Source organism: Oncorhynchus tshawytscha, linkage group LG22, assembly GCF_018296145.1.
Source record: "Oncorhynchus tshawytscha isolate Ot180627B linkage group LG22, Otsh_v2.0, whole genome shotgun sequence".
NCBI classification, from domain to species: Eukaryota; Metazoa; Chordata; class Actinopteri; order Salmoniformes; family Salmonidae; genus Oncorhynchus; species Oncorhynchus tshawytscha.
This window is the reverse complement of record NC_056450.1, coordinates 15426867-15444604: the sequence shown is the minus strand read 5'-3', so window position 1 is coordinate 15444604 and position 17738 is coordinate 15426867. Positions and strand designations below refer to the sequence as shown.

The following is a 17738-nucleotide window of genomic DNA, read 5'->3' as shown; positions in this document are numbered from 1 at the left end:
CACACAAGTAATCATCAATTCAGAGTGCAGCTGCAGGCGACCCTATCGTCATGCCTGTGGTAAATTTGGGTTGACTTTAAATATCCCTATGGGGCTAATAATGGACCGTTGGTAAATTTCACAATGTACATAATGTACAATAATGTACAATGTACAATATGTTAAAATTCCAATAGCTCCAAATTTCAATGACTTAAAAACCTCAAACCAACGATAAATTTTAGAAATTCATATCAAATATTGAAAACATTTAATGAGACAACGAAAAGATACTGTCCCATTTACATTAAGTAAGTTATTGACGGTCCCTAACATAGCCCCGGAAAGTCAGTCAGGTTGCACACGAGCAGGCTGAAGCTAATTGGCTAAATACTTTGGCTAACTCTTCCCATGTGCGAACACACACACACACACACATCAAACCTCACCCCGAAACCAACTCGCGTTTGAATTCAGTCATAGTCGCTAGCATTTCTTAATGAACCAAATCTAAAACATGCCAAATCAGGAAGTGCAGTCGCCCTTTTAAACAAACTAATGACATGTTGTACCTCTACCTTGCTACATTGGGGATGAGCCCAGGAGGAGGACAGATGAGAATAGCAGGCCAGTGGATCACTTAGGACAGCAACAGCCAGTGGCAACTTTAGGGATGAGGATGATTTAGGTGACCCAGACACAGGCCCAAAACAAGTTAAGCTAACCCAGTATCCCCTTGACCGTTTTGGATTGAAAAACTAAAGAGACACACCAGATACAGAGACAGTAACAGAAAAGTAGATGATGGAAAGAGACACGAGACAAGACAAAGAGATAGCAACAGAAGATAAGGATATGATGGAGAGACACCAAATTAGACACAGAAAGTGGCACAAGAGATGGAGAAAGAACAGAGGTGGGTTGAGCACACATTAGACTGTATCACTTCAAGCTGTTCTATAGATTCTATTTCATTTTATTTATTTGCACAAATTATAACAGGTGAAATACAGACAGTGAAAAATTTAAACATGGTTTACAAAGAATTTACAGGTGAGGTGAAAAAGCCTTTAAAATTACTATTAAAAACAATTGTTAACTTTTACACTTTTTACAACCAGGGCAAGATGAGAGAGGGGGATAGACAAGAGACAGCAACAGAAGAGGGCAGACACGAGGGACAGCAACAGACGACATAGAGAAAGTGATGGAGAGAGGCAGAGTAGGAGTGAGCACACAGCAGACTGTATCACTTAAAGCTGCTCTATGGATTATAATTACTGCACATCTAATCTCTCAATGTTAATTTCAAAGTGCTCCAAATTCATGCATTTAGCTGTTTAAATACATTTTGCCAGGGGAGGATGCCCCCGAACCCCCCTACTGGCTTTGGTGAACATGATGAATGGCCTATAAGCCAGTTTAGTTCCATGATGTACAGCCCCTGTCAGCTCCATGACTGGGTCAATTCCCTTAGAACAGCTGAGACAAGGAGAATATCAATCAATACATCATACATGTCAGAGGAGATAACCTACGCATAACATGCTGCTACAGTCAAAATCAATTTAACCGACATGGGACACAATTAAAAGGCTAATGTGAACAACCCATTCTGACAGATACACCAGCTGGGTAACTACAGCAAGAGTCTTGGGGAATTAAATCAAGGAATAAAATGCCTCTGCTATTGAGAGTTCTGCTTGTGACAGCTCCTCCTTATATTGGTTTACTGGCATGCAACTTCCTAAACCACACCCTGATGTATGTGTTTTCATAAAGTTGTTGTTTACATTCATCTGACATTAATGCTACATGCAATATTTTTGCAGTGTAATTTCAGAAAATTTCCTTGATGCATCTACAGTAATAGTGGAATGATGTTGTGAAACACTATTTTACCCCCACAAATATTTTGCCCCAAATTGCGTTCTAATGGTGCAGCCTTCTTATTGGTCAACAGACCGGCTCTGGTTTTCAACTCAACAACAGACCAGTGAATTCGACAACAAAATATTTTCTGGCCCCAGTCAATTTGACAACAATAGTTTGTTACATTTAGTACCTTTAAATTAAGCTTTAAAATTTATATTTCTCTTAGCTTTCTCCTCTGTGGTAGAAAATATTAAAATAACTGCGACTCCCATTCTCCTTTGCTACAATTCATACACTCAGTATTAGAACTAGCATGATATTTAGTGGCATTTATGAATACAACTTGGCTCCATGGCTTTTATGGAAATGTTCTAGCAGTCTACAGAAGTGAAAACTGAACAAGAAATGTCGCAAAAAAAAAAAAAACATTTCAATGTTCAAACATGTTCACTTTCTAATTCTCACTCCATGCCCGTTTAAACTACACAAACACTGTCAAACGAGTATGTATCCAAATAAACCAGATTCAATACGCAATAAAGCTTTAAATAAGTATCAAACATGCATGTTTTTCAGCGTACCTCTTTCTTTGACAGGAGTGGCAGCCAGGAGTTCGCGAGCTTGCTTGGTCTGTCTCGTGCGCAGCTGAGGTGGCACTGGTACCCTCACGCTGGTGGTGAGGTGCTGCCTAGCGACGTGCAACCACCAGCCAATGAGATCATTATGAAGAAAAATGTGCAAAATAGCCTATGCCTTCAGTTTATATCATACTAGGAGCTTCGAGAACATATGCCAGCTCTTGCCTGGGAACCGTTGTTTTTTCTCGGAAGTTCTGACTGATGACAGCCGTGAAATTAAATGTAAAAATGCATTATGGAAACATTTCCTGGCAAAGTGCTTTCATGATAGTAAGCAGCCTAGACCTAGCCTATGTGATAGCTGAGGAAGTGGTAGACTTGGGAAAAGCTCTAATCCATTCAAATAGATGCCTACCTCAAAGGTTCATACACATTTCTTGATTTATATATTTCATTCTCACGATGCATAATTCCATTTTATGGACATTCAACAATCATAGGCGACACATGCAACATCACGACAAATGAAACTACTGGCCGCCTCGTGTTAGATCAGTGACAAATGTATTTTAATTTGGTCATATACTCTATTGAATGTATACAGGCACAAAAACAGGTTTTAAAAGCAGCTACGGTATTTTCAACATACATAATGAACAACATACATTACTAGCTATGTCTTCTCCATAGAACAGACAGTGTCCATTATGGGCACATGCTTCGTCTGTCTTTGCATGCCGGTCATCAAATGCAACCAGCTGTATTGTGTGCCAGTCTCACAGAGATGGGTGTTACCCATTAGTTAATAACTAATAATGTACAATGAAGGGTGATTAAGGTTTATAAAGTGCAAACATATTCTTTTGTGTCTATGATTAGTTAACTTATATCAGGTCTGCCACAGAGTAACTCCTATATAGGCCATGATAATACTCACAGTGTTCACTTACAGTAAGAGCAATGACCTAAATGTATTTAATCTACAGTTCCCCCTAGTGGTCTGTTTTTTTTATGTCCATGTTGAGAACCCAGTTCTGAGAACCCATTGTTGGCTCAGCGAATGTGGGCCATCTCCTCCAGGAAGGGGGTCTTCATGCAGCCAGTGCAGAGCTGGTCCATCCACAGGGGCGCCTCATGCTGCAGAGGGGTGCGTCGGGGGTAGAAGGTGTAGGAGAGGTCGTAGTTCAGCAGACAGCTGATGGAGGCCATGTAGACGTCTGAGAAGCGACACAGGCGGCGGGAGAAGTAGGTGGGGTTGTGACAGGTGCGGAAGATGCTGCCGAACTGGGGGTTGAAGAGGTTCTTTGTTCTTAGTCTGTAATAAAAAGGGACAAGAGAGGAAGAGAATACAAATACAAGTGGGTCATTTTCAGGCTCTGCAGATATGAAATCCTAATCACTTCAATGTCCAGAGTAAAAGGTACTCAATTAGTACCACTAAATCCATCTGACCAACCTGAGCTCCTCTCTCTCCTTCAGCCAATCCTGCAGAACCTCCCTAGACTGTGAATCCCGATGCATCTACAAAAGGACATGAGAAGAGTCAGCTACTGTATGGGAAGAACTTGACAATCATCCTTAAGATGTACAGATACCGCTCCTTATCAAATAATGAATTCAAAAGAGACCTTGTATGTATGTTAATATGGGGAGAAGGGAAAACATGCCAGTGTCTATTCCCCAGAGGAGTGTACCTGCATGCGTTCCAGCAGGCCTGTGAGGGCCTGAAGCCATGTGAGGCTCTGGGCATATTGTTCTGTGTTCACCACCTTGGTCTCCAGATCCAGCTCAGGCACAATGGCTCCCGTACGCCACCCATGACGCAGCATCAGATCCTTGAAGAGGGAGAATACCATGTAAAGGACAGTAAACCAGCTCCAAGGTTTAATTAGTGAGTGAAAGAATATAATCTTTTGTTCACCAAAGAGTGAGCTTGGGTTTCACCTCTCAGCAGGCAGCATGAACACACATTTAATAATTGTTATGATTGGGTTCATAGGAGTTCAATATGTGTGTAGTATATTGGTTCCTAGGTTATCATTATCATCATTGAAAAATATGGACTTTATGAGCCGGAAGCAATACCTGCTAAAGCCCAAGGATGGCAGTCACCAGAGAACAACTTCCACAAGTAATGTTTCGTCACCTCCATCAGACTCGCTCTCCAAATTGTCTAGTCGATTATGAGGTAAGCTACGAGTCAAGGAAGAGAACACCATACAGACCACCCCAACGAGGGACCACGAGTAGAGGTCACAGTGGGAGGAATTACTTTCTCTCACAACCAGACCTGCAGCAGCTAAACTCCTACAAAAGATGAGAGAAGCACCCGCTCTTCTTCCAGAATGCTCACAACGTGCCTGAAGCTAACTGAAGAGGAGAGTGACAAGTTGAGATAATGGAATTATTAGGAAGAGCTAACCTCATCCGCTTCAATGAGTATCCAGCAGTTCAATTCCCCTCCCAGGCTGTGTCGCAACATTGAGGATGGAGCCTCATTCTCATCGGTTGCCAACTCACCAGCACCCCACAGCAGGCACACCCCGACTCGAGGTCATCAAGATCAACGTCAGCCTGAGCTGGCATAGCTGTTGACAACCAGAGAGGACACACTGAGGTTACAAAGGCAGCGTGATATGATCGAACAGCTCATTGAAGAACTCGGGATCAGAGAGCTCCCCGACCCAAACCAGTCATCATCATTGTCATCATCAACTCAATCAAATCCTCACTAATCGTGAGCCATCGCCTACACCTGACCGCCGCCAGCCGACACCTGACCGCCGCTGTCAGCCGACACCCGACTGTCGTCGGCAGCCTACATCTGATCGCCGTCATCAGCCCTCAACTGATCGCCGCCACTGCGACTACTCTCCTGATCGTCGTTGTCACGCACCTGTCTGCTACCGCACACCTTCTCCGCCCAGCTGGGAGCGCACCTACCGGAACCAACTCCTAACATCCCCAACTTCGTCAAATAAGACCCACGGGAGTTAGCCCTCGAGAATGTGCTGCCCGTAGATGCAACAGATTGCTTCAAGTTTCATATACTTGTTGACCACCTGAATTTGGAAGAGGTGTTGCTAAATGCAGACTCCTACAGCAACAGCACGTACCCATACAGAACCACCTTGGATTCCCTCACAGAACTGAATTGGCCAGCCCCACCAGTTTGCCCTCCAGTGTATCACAGGATTAATGGACAGTGATGACACCAAGGTATTCTAAGATACCCATTCCAACCCTACTTCACCTGGCAGAGTGGCTTGAGTACGAGGTGAGTGTAACGACCGTTGGTGGAAGAAGGTGAGGACCAAGATGCAGCGTGGTAAGTGTTCATCATTATTTTAATAAACTGAACACTAAATATAACAAGGAACAAAAGAAACAACTGAAACAGCTCCGTCAGGTGCAAAACACACTAAACAGAAAATAACTACCCACAAAACCCATGTGGGCAAGAGCTACCAAAGTATGGTTCTCAATCAGAGACGACAGCTCCAGAGTGAAGGGCGGCTCTGTCAGCTCCAGAGTGAAGGGCGGCTCTGTCAGCTCCAGAGTGAAGGGCGGCTCTGTCAGCTCCAGAGTGAAGGGCGGCTCTGTCAGCTCCAGAGTGAAGGGCGGCTCTGTCAGCTCCAGAGTGAAGGGCGGCTCTGTCAGCTCCAGAGTGAAGGGCGGCTCTGGCAGCTCCAGAGTGAAGGGCGGCTCTGGCAGCGCCAGAGTGAAGGGCGGCTCTGGCAGCGCCGGACAGGCGGGAGGCTCTGGCAGCGCCGGACAGGCGGGAGGCTCTGGCAGCGCCGGACAGGCGGGAGGCTCTGGCAGCGCCGGACAGGCGGGAGGCTCTGGCAGCGCCGGACAGGCGGGAGGCTCTGGCAGCGCCCGGACAGGCGGGAGGCTCTGGCAGCGCCGGACAGGCGGGAGGCTCTGGCAGCGCCGGACAGGCGGGAGGCTCTGGCAGCGCCGGACAGGCGGGAGGCTCTGGCAGCGCCGGACAGGCGGGAGGCTCTGGCAGCGCCGGACAGGCGGGAGGCTCTGGCAGCGCCGGACAGGCGGGAGGCTCTGGCAGCGCCGGACAGGCGGGAGGCTCTGGCAGCGCCGGACAGGCGGGAGGCTCTGGCAGCGCCGGACAGGCGGGAGGGGAGGCTCTGGCAGCGCCGGGCAGGCGGGAGGCTCTGGCAGCTACGGGCTGGAGGGAGGCTCTGGCAGCTACGGGCTGGAGGGAGGCTCTGGCAGCTACGGGCTGGAGGGAGGCTCTGGCAGCTATGGGCTGGAGGGAGACTCTGGAGGAAGGAGACGGAGAGACAGCCTGGTCCTTGGAGGAGGCACAGGATAGACCGGGCCGTGGAGGCGCACTGGAGGTCTCGAACTAAGGGCCTGCACAACCCGTCCTGGCTGGATGGTGATTTTCGCCTGGCACATGCGGGGCGCAGGTACAGGACGCACTGGGCTGTGCAGACACACGGGAGACACAGTGCACAGCGCCGACGCAGGATATCCTGGCCCGAGGAGACGCACTGGAGGTCTGGAGAGCAGGGCTGGCACCATGCGGGGAGCTGGGATGTAGCGCACCGGGCTAAGAACACATACTGGAGACACCGTGCGCTCCACCGCATAACACGGTGCCTGACCAGTACGATGCCCGCCATGGTAAGCACGTCTTGGAGAGCTGTAGCGCCGAGCTGGCACAGGACATGCAGGGCTAGGGAGGCGCACAGGAGGCCTGGTGCGTGGGGCTGGCACAATCTTCACCAGACGGCTAGCACGCACCTCAGGACGAGTATGGAGAGCTGAATCAGGTGACATCAAATCCCAGACACGCTCTGTCGGGCGGATGTCGTGCCTCATGCACCAACACAGCAACTCCCTCATTCCTCTCTCCTCCAATCTCCCCATTAACTCCTTCACTGTCTCTGCTTCTCTTCCGTCGCTCACCTCCAATTTCGCCCTGACCGGCTCTGGTTCCATCCTTGGCTCCTTACGATAAGCACGGGGAGTTGGCTCAGGTCTGCCACACTCCCTGTGTGCCCCCCCACTCCCCGTGTGCCCCCCCAAGACATTTTTGGGGCTGCCTCTCAGGCTTCCTTGCCCAGCTGTGCCAACTCCTCATAGTGTTTCCTCTCAGCCTTAGCTGCCTCCAGTTCCTCCTGTGGACGGCGATACTCCCCAGCCTGTGCCCAGGGTCCCTTGCCTTCCAGCTACCAAAGTATGATTCTCAATCAGAGACAACGAACGACACCTGCCTCTGATTGAGAACCATACTAGGCCAAACACGTAGAAAATATAACATAGAAAAAGGAACATAGACAACCCACCCCAACTCACGCCCTGACCAACACAAAGACATAAAAAATAAACTAAGGTCAGAATGTGACACTGTCGCTCGGCTTATTCAGCTGTCCACCTCAAGAAGCTACTGACCCTTAGCTGGCTTTTTTAGTTGAAGCAAATTCGTTCAACACATTTGGGGGCGGCTGAAAAAACAGCCAGCTTTGTAGCACTCCCTTCTGGTTAGTTTAGTCAGGCAGTTTTCAGACCCTAACCACCTTTAGTTTTCTTTTTGACCAAGGTCACCCCAGTCATTCTTATATTAACCAATCAGCAGCCTCTATTGCCAAGACTTTCAGGTTAATTCATTTAGGACCCCTAGCATGGCAGGGCATAAGCCAGATAACATGGCTTTCCATCCTGACAAGCACCAGCTTTTTCACTCAGCTACCTTTTTCCTCTTGTGGACAATGTCCTTGCTATCTAACATTTTATTATGCATGCATCTAAAATGTAAACGCCTAAAGATCTTTATGTCCGTTGGTTTTGGAGCTAAGTATTTCCTGTTGTTGTATTTTGACATTTATGTTGAGTTTGTTAGCTAGCTTGCGCTCCCGCTAGCATTAGTGCTAGCTTTAGCATTTACATTGAGAATGCATTAGTATGCCTAGTAGCATTAGCTATTTGTTAGTGTTTTCCATTTGTGGTTGTGTGTGTGTGTGTGTTTGTTTGTTTGTTTGTTTGTTTTCTGTCCATTACAAACCCTCTAAACTGGAAATACTGTCTCCTCATTGTTTTGGATGGACATTGCTGTAGTGGTTACTACCAACCTGGAAACTGAGTGTTTTTTATGATTTTGTAACCAAACCATATTTTCAATCATAGTGAGATAAAATAGTCACTCACAGCCAAGTCACTGTAGAGATGGTCTCCAAAGTATAGCACACTGGACCCTCTCCAGCCTGTCAGCCTCAGGAAGTCGTACAGGTTTCCCTGAAACACAAACTAAATGCCTCAGTATTCTGTTAAGGGGGAGATGAGGTCATGAGCATTGTAGTTTAATATTGAAGGTGTACACACTTGTTTGTAGATCTGTCCTTTGTCCAGACTGTTTATTTTGTCCCACTGGAGGTCACCATTTCCATCCAGGCGTCTAAATGGTCTGTAAAAGGGGCAACATTGGAGAGCAAATTGAATATGGTCCCAATAAACACATGACAACCTGGTCAACAAGAACACTCCATACTCACTTGACACAGTCATTGAAGAAGTGTGGTTTGTCTGCCTGAACGATGACCACATCAAAGAAGTCCCTCCAGTCCTTCCCAACCATGTACCTCATGCCTTTATCCCTACAATCAGAGATATCAGAGTGACTGGACCACAGGAGGCTGCTGAGGGGAGGGCGGCTCATTATAATGGTTGGAACGGAGCAAATGGAATGGCAATCAAACACGTGGGAACTATGTGCTTGATATATTTGATACCGTTCCACTTCAGCCATTACCAATCTTACAGAGAAAGCAACAGAGGTGTGGCTCATTCCATTCACCAAAATATACTGTGCAGACTGACTGTGAGTGCTTCTGCCCACTCTTCCCATTCGTCAATAGTGTTCTGACTGAATGATACGTCAGTGTTTGTGCTTCCTCTGACAATCATGTTGGGTAACCATGAAAACAAGTAATGGACATTAGAAGAATGACTCATCCTCTTCCACGATCCATCGTAACTGTTGTCGATTTACCAACCAATCAATATGTCATTCAAACCAACATGACCCTGGGTCTTCATCCTTAGATGGACACTCACACAAAGCTGAAGGGGCTGTTGGTGATGAGGAACAGTTTCTTCCCGTGGCTGACCAGGCGATGCAGAACAGCATAAGTCTCATCCCTTCCCAGAATGTACTTCTCTATGGGTGGGAAATGAGGGGAAAAATAACAAGATTAACAAAAACAACAACATGTCAAACTTTAACATTCTGCAGGCTTCTGAAAATAAGGTATTTGACTGGACCACAAACAGAATCCAACATCGCTCACCCAGATCTTGCATGATCCATTTGTACATGTAGCCTTTGATGTGAACCATTCCAATGGCTTCCTGGGGATAAAAATAACATACATTATGCATTATGCAAATAACAAGTGCCAATGAATCTACTTAAATTCAGTTACAACATGTATCTACAGATAAGGATAAATTCAACATGCTCATAGTGCATTTAGTCAGGTTCTGAATATCACACTCTCTACTCCAACCCAGTCTAACAGGCAGAAGAGCTTGGTTACGAAAAGGACGAGGGAGGATAAAGTCAAAGCTAGATCACGTCTGTTTCTTCTGGCAGACAAAGTGAATCTGAAAAGGACAAACTGTAAGCTAAACCCTTTGACCCCCAGTGTGGAATGAGAACAGCTATTGTTCATTAGTCCACATATCTGAATACCTGGCAACCTCGATCTAGGAGGAGGACAGAGATCTGAACCTAGTGCTGAAAACCCCCACTGTGTCCAAACGGTCAAATTAACCTGGCAGAGGGTTTGGAAAACCAGCAAGAGGGAGGGAAGGAACATTACACAAGGTGATAAATGACATGAGAGTGTGCTGAGACACTCACTGAAACGTCTTTGTAGAGGTGCTCGGGATCGTACTCGATGTCGTTGGAGATGAAGAAATCATTGGCCACAGCCAGGAGGGTCATCTCTGGGATGGAGAAGATGTCCATGAACTGCTTAACCTTGGGTCCCTGTGGATGATAAATCAGCTGCTTATTGTATTCTTATTAAAAAAAATATACAGTATTACCATGACTCTAAATTGGGTGTGATTAGAGAAATGCGGTTTCAAAATGTACATGAAATAATTATTTATAAACATTATATTACCACCTAATGCTTCTAGCTCAAATGAGGCACCATGTTTAGAACCAGTTACATTCCATGGAGGAAAAATTTAAACCAGTGTCCACAGGGAGCAAGGCCTGTACACAGAGCTAATCCCTAATTTATAAAGACAGGGATCCCAGTGCCAGACCCAGAGGATTGTGGGTAGTGGGCGTATGTTTGTGATGGAAGATTAGAAGGCAGGGGAGGCATGGTGTGCTCCCTCCACAGTGCTGCATTCAATGTAGAAGAATGTAAAGAATGTGAACCTGTGTGAAAACATCAAAGCCCCTGGCCCTACAGACTGAACCTGATGAACAAACACTATGCCACAGTCAGACTGTCAGACCACATCTAGAGATGTATTAAGATTTGTGCAATAATAACCAGTCATTTTCTTTTAAACTACAAAAAGGCTTTAACGTTAACATCCTGTAGCAGATTAGCTCTTTTAGATGATTAGTGAAATGTTGCTTGTCAGTTGCTAAAAGAGTAATGACAAAAGTCGAGCTTACAAAATACAATGCTTATATCAAATCAAATTGTATTAGTCACATGCGCCGAATACAACAGGTTACAGTAAATGCTTATTTATAAGCCGTTAACCAACAATGCAGTTAAGAAAATACAACAACGACAGAAAAAAGTAAGAGATAAGAATAACAAATAATTCAAGAGCAGCAGTAAATGCTCGGTCTTCCTTTTCATGTAGTCCACAATCATCTCCTTTGTCTTGATCACGTTGAGGGAGAGGTTGTTGTCCTTGCACCACACAGCCAGGTCTCTGACCTCCTCCCTATAGGTTGTCTCATCAATGTCAGTGATCAGGTCTAACCACTGTTGTGTCATCAGCAAACTTAATGAGGGTGTTGGAGTCGTGTCTGGCCGTGCAGTCATGAGTGAACAGGCAGGACAGGAGGGTACTGAGCACACACCCCTGAAGGGCCCCCATGTTGAGGATCAGCGTGGAGGATTTGTTGCTACCTAACCTTACCACCTGGGGGGCGGCCCGTCAGGGAGTCAAGGATCCAGTTGCAGAGGGAGGTGTTTAGTCCCAGGGTCCTTAGCTTAGTGATGAGCTTTGAGGGCATTATGGTGTTGAACGCTGAGCTGTAGTTAATGAAAAGCATTCTCACATAGGTGTTCCTTTTGTCCAGGTGGGAAAGGGCAGTGTGGAGTACAATAGAGATTGCATCATCTGTGGATCTGTTGGTGTGGTATGCAAATTGGAGTGGGTCTAGGGTTTCTGGGATAATGGTGTTGATGTGATACATGACCAGCCTTTCAAAGCATTTCATGGCTACAGATGTGAGTGCTCCTGGTCAGTAGTCATTTAGGCAGGGACTACGGTGGTCTGCTTGAAACATGTTGATATTACTGGCAAATGTCAGTGAAGACACTTGCCAGTTGGTCAGCGCATGCTCGGAGTACATGTCCTGGTAATCCGTCTGGCCCAGCTGCATTGTGAATGTTGACCTGTTTAAAAGTCTTACTCACATCGGCTGCGGAGAGCGTGATCACAGTCGTCCGGAACAGCTGATGCTCTCATGCATGTTTCAGTGTTACTTGCCTCGAAGCGAGCATATAAGTTATTTAGCTCATCTGGTAGGCTCGTGTCACTGGGCAGCTCTCGGCTGTTCTTCCCTTTGTAGTCTGTATTAGTTTGCAAGCCCTTCCACATCCGATGAGCGTCGGAGCCGGTATAGTATGATTCGATCTTAGTCCTTTATTGACACTTTGCCTGTTTGATGGTTCGTCGGAGTGCAAAGCGGGATTTCATATAAGCTTCCCGGAAATCAGGAGGATAGAGTTATGGTCAGATTTGCCAAATGGAGGGCGAGGGAGAGCTTTGTATGCGTCTAAAGCTAATGCCATTTTAAGGACCTGTCCTCATAACTGTTGGCGGCAGATTAAAACAAAATACCTTGATCCTGTCAATGGACTCAGAGTGAATATTTTAACAGGCAACTCCAGAGGTAATATATTCTTCAAGGACACAGTGACTGACCTTTCCATAGAAGCCGCTGACCTGTTGCAAGGGGACATGGTGCGTACCCCCATAGAGCCTCAGGACCTCCTCATCTGGAACTGGGTTCAGTCCCCTATAGGGTCAACACAGTTTTAGTACACTGACTGATATTGCAGAGTGTTATTCACCAACCCATAAACAAAACTCACCGATACACAGTCCCCAGCTGAATGTAATGGAAAGCATCTATCTTCATCAGGAGGCCCTGTGGGAAGACAAAACATATAGTACTGTAAACGCACTGCACCTTGAGATTGGATGTTTAAAAGAGGGGCAGAACTGCTTCATGGGGTTTACCTTTTGAATATCATAGTGAAGACCCCGTGCAGCAAAGTTGGGGATGTAGTCATATTTGCGGATACCTTCAGGGTACTGTCAAACAACAGCAGAAGATGCTCAGATTAGAAGGGCCCATAACTGTACTCATACATGGAATTATCAGGAGAACTGAATATACAATATGTGCTAGTCTATTGGCGGGTTAGTTAGAGAACACACACCTTGAAGTGCTCGATGAGGAAGTCTCGGGCAGTGTTGTAGATCATAGTGTTGAGGGCATCAGAGTAGAGGGCCAGGGTGTAGTCATAGTCAAACCCATAGATGTCCACCTCTGCTAGGCTGACCTCGTTGTTGGCGTAGATAGTGGAGGAGTTGAGCAGGTTACACACACTTGGTGGGATCAGGTCTGGAAAGAGACAGCACAGAGACATACATTGTAATAGAGAGACAACATAATAGACTGATACTATGTTTATAACTACAGCTTTACACCATTTGGGACTTCAATGTTAAGTACTAATGTTTTTTTTAGATGATGCCAATTGCACAGCAGCAGTGCACTGTACCTGAAGCAAAGTACTGAGCCAAGTGAGGCAAGCAACAACAGGATTACAGGGAATTCATAGGGGGTAAAAAATGTGAAACACTGAACAGGATTTAGAGGCAAATTAACTTTTGCACACACACACACACAGCCAAATGTGTTTATAATCTAAATCACTGGACATAAAGATTTAGCAAAATCCCTGATTTTCATGTGAATATTCTAAAATCAGCATAAAAACAATATGCCTATTTCCATCAAAATGACTTGTTGCAGATAAAAGGCTGTGTGTGATGACCTAGGCCTAGCACACATGCAAATACCTTTTGAGGGAAAATTCCCATGGAACAAATAAAGAAATACAAGTTAAATGGGTTTCCATCGAATTTTCAACTCTACGGATGGTTTTCTCACAATGTTTTATAGCGAATGTGCCCAGTCTGGTATTGGCACGTGCGCTCTAACCAACAGCGCTATCTGCGCTTTGTTGGCTACAGTGCACAGATAGCCTACATGATGAGATTATTATTATGGACAAAAGAGCGAGATTATTTTTATTTGTCAAACTGCTGCCAAGCATCGATTATCATGTCACCAGAATAAGACCCTCGATATTTATTGGAAAGGAGCGTCAAGCTCATCACCGTGCACTTTCACCACCCAGTGAAGTTTATCATAATTGATTGAATCTCTAGCCCTCTCGCAAAAAAATATTTTATGGAAACATGGTCAGTGTCTATTTGTGATTGCTCTGCGTGTTTACAACCCGGTTCTTCCAAAACAATCGTAACAGCCACACAGCAAACACACAGACTCAGATTAAAAAGAGGATCACCAACGGTTTCCCAATCTATCACTAAATCCCTGGAATATGACGACGCTACCGTGTTTCATTTTTTAGCTGACAGATAAGTGGGCCAAGGTCTTTTGGATGAGACAAGTGACGGCAGCTGGCCGTCAACGTGATAGATTGACCATATCTAGTTTGTAACCTCATTCTCAAGAGTTGTGTCTCTCCTCTAACTCTGCTTCTACCTACATTACCAAGTACGATCCTTCTTATGTCTTTATAGTGGAGGTTATGGCCATGTGTTTGTGTGCTGACATAATGATGACAATCTAAAGAAGGAGTAGATAATGAATCAGAATATGCAATCGTGTGGCTAGTGGGTAAATGAGAAAGAGTGTGTCAGAGACCATGGCCTGTCCTGTAGGGGTTTGGGATTGGTTCTGAGATCGTTTTTTGAATATAGCCTGTAGAATTATAGAGTATGTTGGCTACAACAATTTGTCTCACTTTCATTTTTTCAAAACAAGACCAATGACAGGATTGCCATCCAGCTGTCATGCTTGACCCACTTTCAAACCTTGGGAAGGGATGAACTGTTACAGCACTGGTCTAGAAGAGGATGAACTCATATAATCCCTGTGCATACGGTAATGTCTTCAACCAGGACATGACAAGACCATCAGTAGCAGATGGGGAGTAGTACTGAATCACTCCCCATCAGCACCCATCACTATAAGTGTACACACATCACAAATTATGGGAATCCTTTGAAGTTTACCGTGCTGACATTGAGCGTATTTGTATGTTGTATTTATTAAGGATCCCCATTGGCTCCTGCCAAGGCAGCAGCTACTCTTCCTGGGGTCCAGCAACATTAAGACAGTTATATACAATTTAAAATATTACATTTCCTAACACTTTTCACAACACATTAAGTGTGTTCCCTCAGGCCACTACTCTACTACCACATATCTACAATACAACATCCATGTGTACGTGTTTGTAGAGTGCGTGTCTTATCATGTGTATTTGTGCCTGAGTGTCTCTTCACAGACCCCACTGTTCCATAAGGTGTATTTTCATGTTTTTTATATCTGATTCTACTGCTCGCAACAGTTACCTGATGTGGAATAGAGTTCTATGTAGTCATGGCTCTATGTAGTACTGTGTGCCTCCCATAATCTGTTCTGGACTTGTGGATTGTGAAGAGACCTCTGGTGGCATGTCTTGTGGGGTATGCATGGGTGTTCGAACTGTGTGCTGGTAGTTTAAACAGACAACTTGGTGCATTCAGCATGTCAACACTTCTTACAAAAGCAAGTAGTGATGAAGTCAATCTCTCCTCCACTTTGAGCCATGAGAAATCTACATGCATATTATTCATGTTAGCTCTCTGTGTACATTTAAGGGCCAGCCGTGCTGCCCTGTTCTGAGCCAACTGTAATTTTCAGAGGTCTCTCTTTGTGGCAACTGACCACACAACTGAACAGTAGTCCAGGTGTGACAAAACTGGAGCCTGTAGGACCTGCCTTGTTGATAGTGTTGTTAAGGTAGAAACTAGGGCCTGTAGGACCTGCCTTGTTGATAGTGTTGTTAAAAAGGCAGAGTAGCGCTTTATTATGGACAAACTTCTCCCCATCTTAGCTACTGTTGTATCAATAGGTTTTGACCATGACAGTTTACAATCCAGGGTTACTCCATGCAGTTTAGTCACCTCAGCTTTCTCAATTTCAACATGATTTAGTTGAGGTTTATGGTTTAGTGAATGATTTGTCCCAAATACAATGCTTTTATATATTTTTTTAATATTTAGGACTAACTTATTCCTTGCCACCCATTCTGAAACTGACTGCAGCTCTTTGTTAAGTGTTGTAGTGATTTCATTCGCTGTAGTAGCTGACGTGTATAGTGTTGAGTCACCCGTATACATGGACACACTGGCATGTCATTAGTAAAGATTGAGAAAAGTAAGGGGCCTAGAAAGATGCCCTGGGTAATTCCTGATTTAACCTGGATTGTGTTGGAGAGGCCTCCATTAAAGAACACCCTCTGTGTTCTGTTAGACAGGTAAGTCTTTATCCACAATATAGCAGGGTTTGTAAAGCCATAACACAATTGTTTTTTTCCATCAGCCGACTATGATCGGTAATGTATGTCAAAAGCCGCACTGAGGTCTAACAAAACAGCTCCTACAATCTTGTTATCATCAATTTCTCTCAGCCAATCATCAGTCATTTGTGTAAGCACTGTGCTTGTTGAATGTCCTTCCCAAAAGCAATGCTGATAGTTTGTTGTCAATTTGTTTACAGTAAAATAGCATTTTAAGAAAAAGGTTTACTAAGGGTTGATTGGTCAGCTATTTGAGCCAGTAAAGGGGGCTTTATTCTTGGGTAGCAGACTTACTTTTGCTTCCCTCCAGGCCAGAGGGCACACACTTTCTTGTAGGCTTAAATTGAAGATATGACAAACAGGAGTGGCAATATCGTCCGTTATCCTCAGTAATTTTCCATCCAAGTTGTCAGACCCCAGTGGCTTGTCATTGTTGATAGACATTTTTTTCACCTCCTCCACACTCACTTTACAGAATTCAAAATTACAATGCTTCTCTTTCATAATTTCATCAGTTATACTTGGATGTGTAGTGTCAGCGTTTGTTGCTGGCATGTCATGCATACATTTGCTATACCTCGCCAAATTATTAAAGTAATTGGCAACATAAGTGGGTTTCGTAATGAATGAGCCATCTGATTGAATGAATGATGGAGCAGAGTTGGACTTTTTGCCCAAAATTTCATTTAAGGTGCTCCAAAGCTTTTTGCTATCATTCTTTATGTAATGTATTTGTTTCATAGTGTAGTTTCTTATTGTTATTCAGTTTAGTCACATGATTTCTCAATTTGCAGTAGGTTTGGGGGAGGAAATATGACAAAGGACGTCTGTGAGGTCAGTCTACTACTTACCGTGCACAAGCCGTTTCATCTCATTATAACGTGCCCATAAGTACGTCCTATGATCTGCTTTTGGGGCAGTGGAGGAGTACGATCGTCCAGACACTGTCAACGGCTCCTCGGGACCCTTCTTGCCCCCAACCTGATGTCTTTGAGCGGCAGGTGTAGAGGAGCAAGCGGCAGGTAAAGGCATCGACGCCGACCTACAATTGGATTCACAGCTTTGATCTTTACATTTCTTCTCTCCACTTTTCAATTCCCTGCTTGTTGAAAAGTTTATAATTTTCGAAGATCTTGAAAGGGGTGGTGTCCTGCTACCGTTTTGCCACAATGCACGGCCCAGTGTAGTACCCACTTTTTTGCAGGCCATTCTAAGAAAAAACTGCGAAACCAATGCGTAAAAATATACCCGTAGAGTTTACAATTGCTTCAACGGAACTTGACGAATGAACTTGGTACCTGCTTACATAAAATAAATAACATGCAGAGATGAAAGGCCTGACTTCTCACTCTCCAAGTACCCCTGACTACAGTGTGCAGTTTGGGCAGGGCTCAATGTGGGCGGA

The 17738-nt window shown here is 45.0% G+C and overlaps 2 protein-coding genes across 2 annotated transcripts in view; both read right to left on the bottom strand.

Annotated features, from left to right (window-relative positions):
* Positions 1–2537, bottom strand: part of LOC112221920 (rap1 GTPase-activating protein 1) — a 113681-nt gene extending 111144 nt beyond the window's left edge. Inside the window, exon 1 of the mRNA XM_042303841.1 lies at positions 2436–2537. The gene's annotated coding sequence lies outside the window, so the exon portion shown is untranslated. The remainder of the gene's footprint in view (positions 1–2435) is intronic.
* Positions 2538–2986: 449 nt separating this feature from the next.
* On the bottom strand, positions 2987–17738 carry LOC112247169 (5'-nucleotidase domain-containing protein 2). The gene is made up of 14 exons (XM_024415872.2): positions 17185–17738; positions 13112–13296; positions 12909–12983; positions 12761–12816; positions 12591–12684; positions 10318–10446; positions 9743–9803; positions 9510–9612; positions 8948–9049; positions 8778–8859; positions 8604–8690; positions 4127–4267; positions 3889–3953; positions 2987–3747 (listed from the first exon to the last, which is right to left on the bottom strand). The coding sequence occupies exons 1-14, from the start codon at positions 17540–17542 to the stop codon at positions 3486–3488; spliced, it is 1800 nt and encodes a 599-aa protein (XP_024271640.1). The 5' UTR covers positions 17543–17738; the 3' UTR covers positions 2987–3485.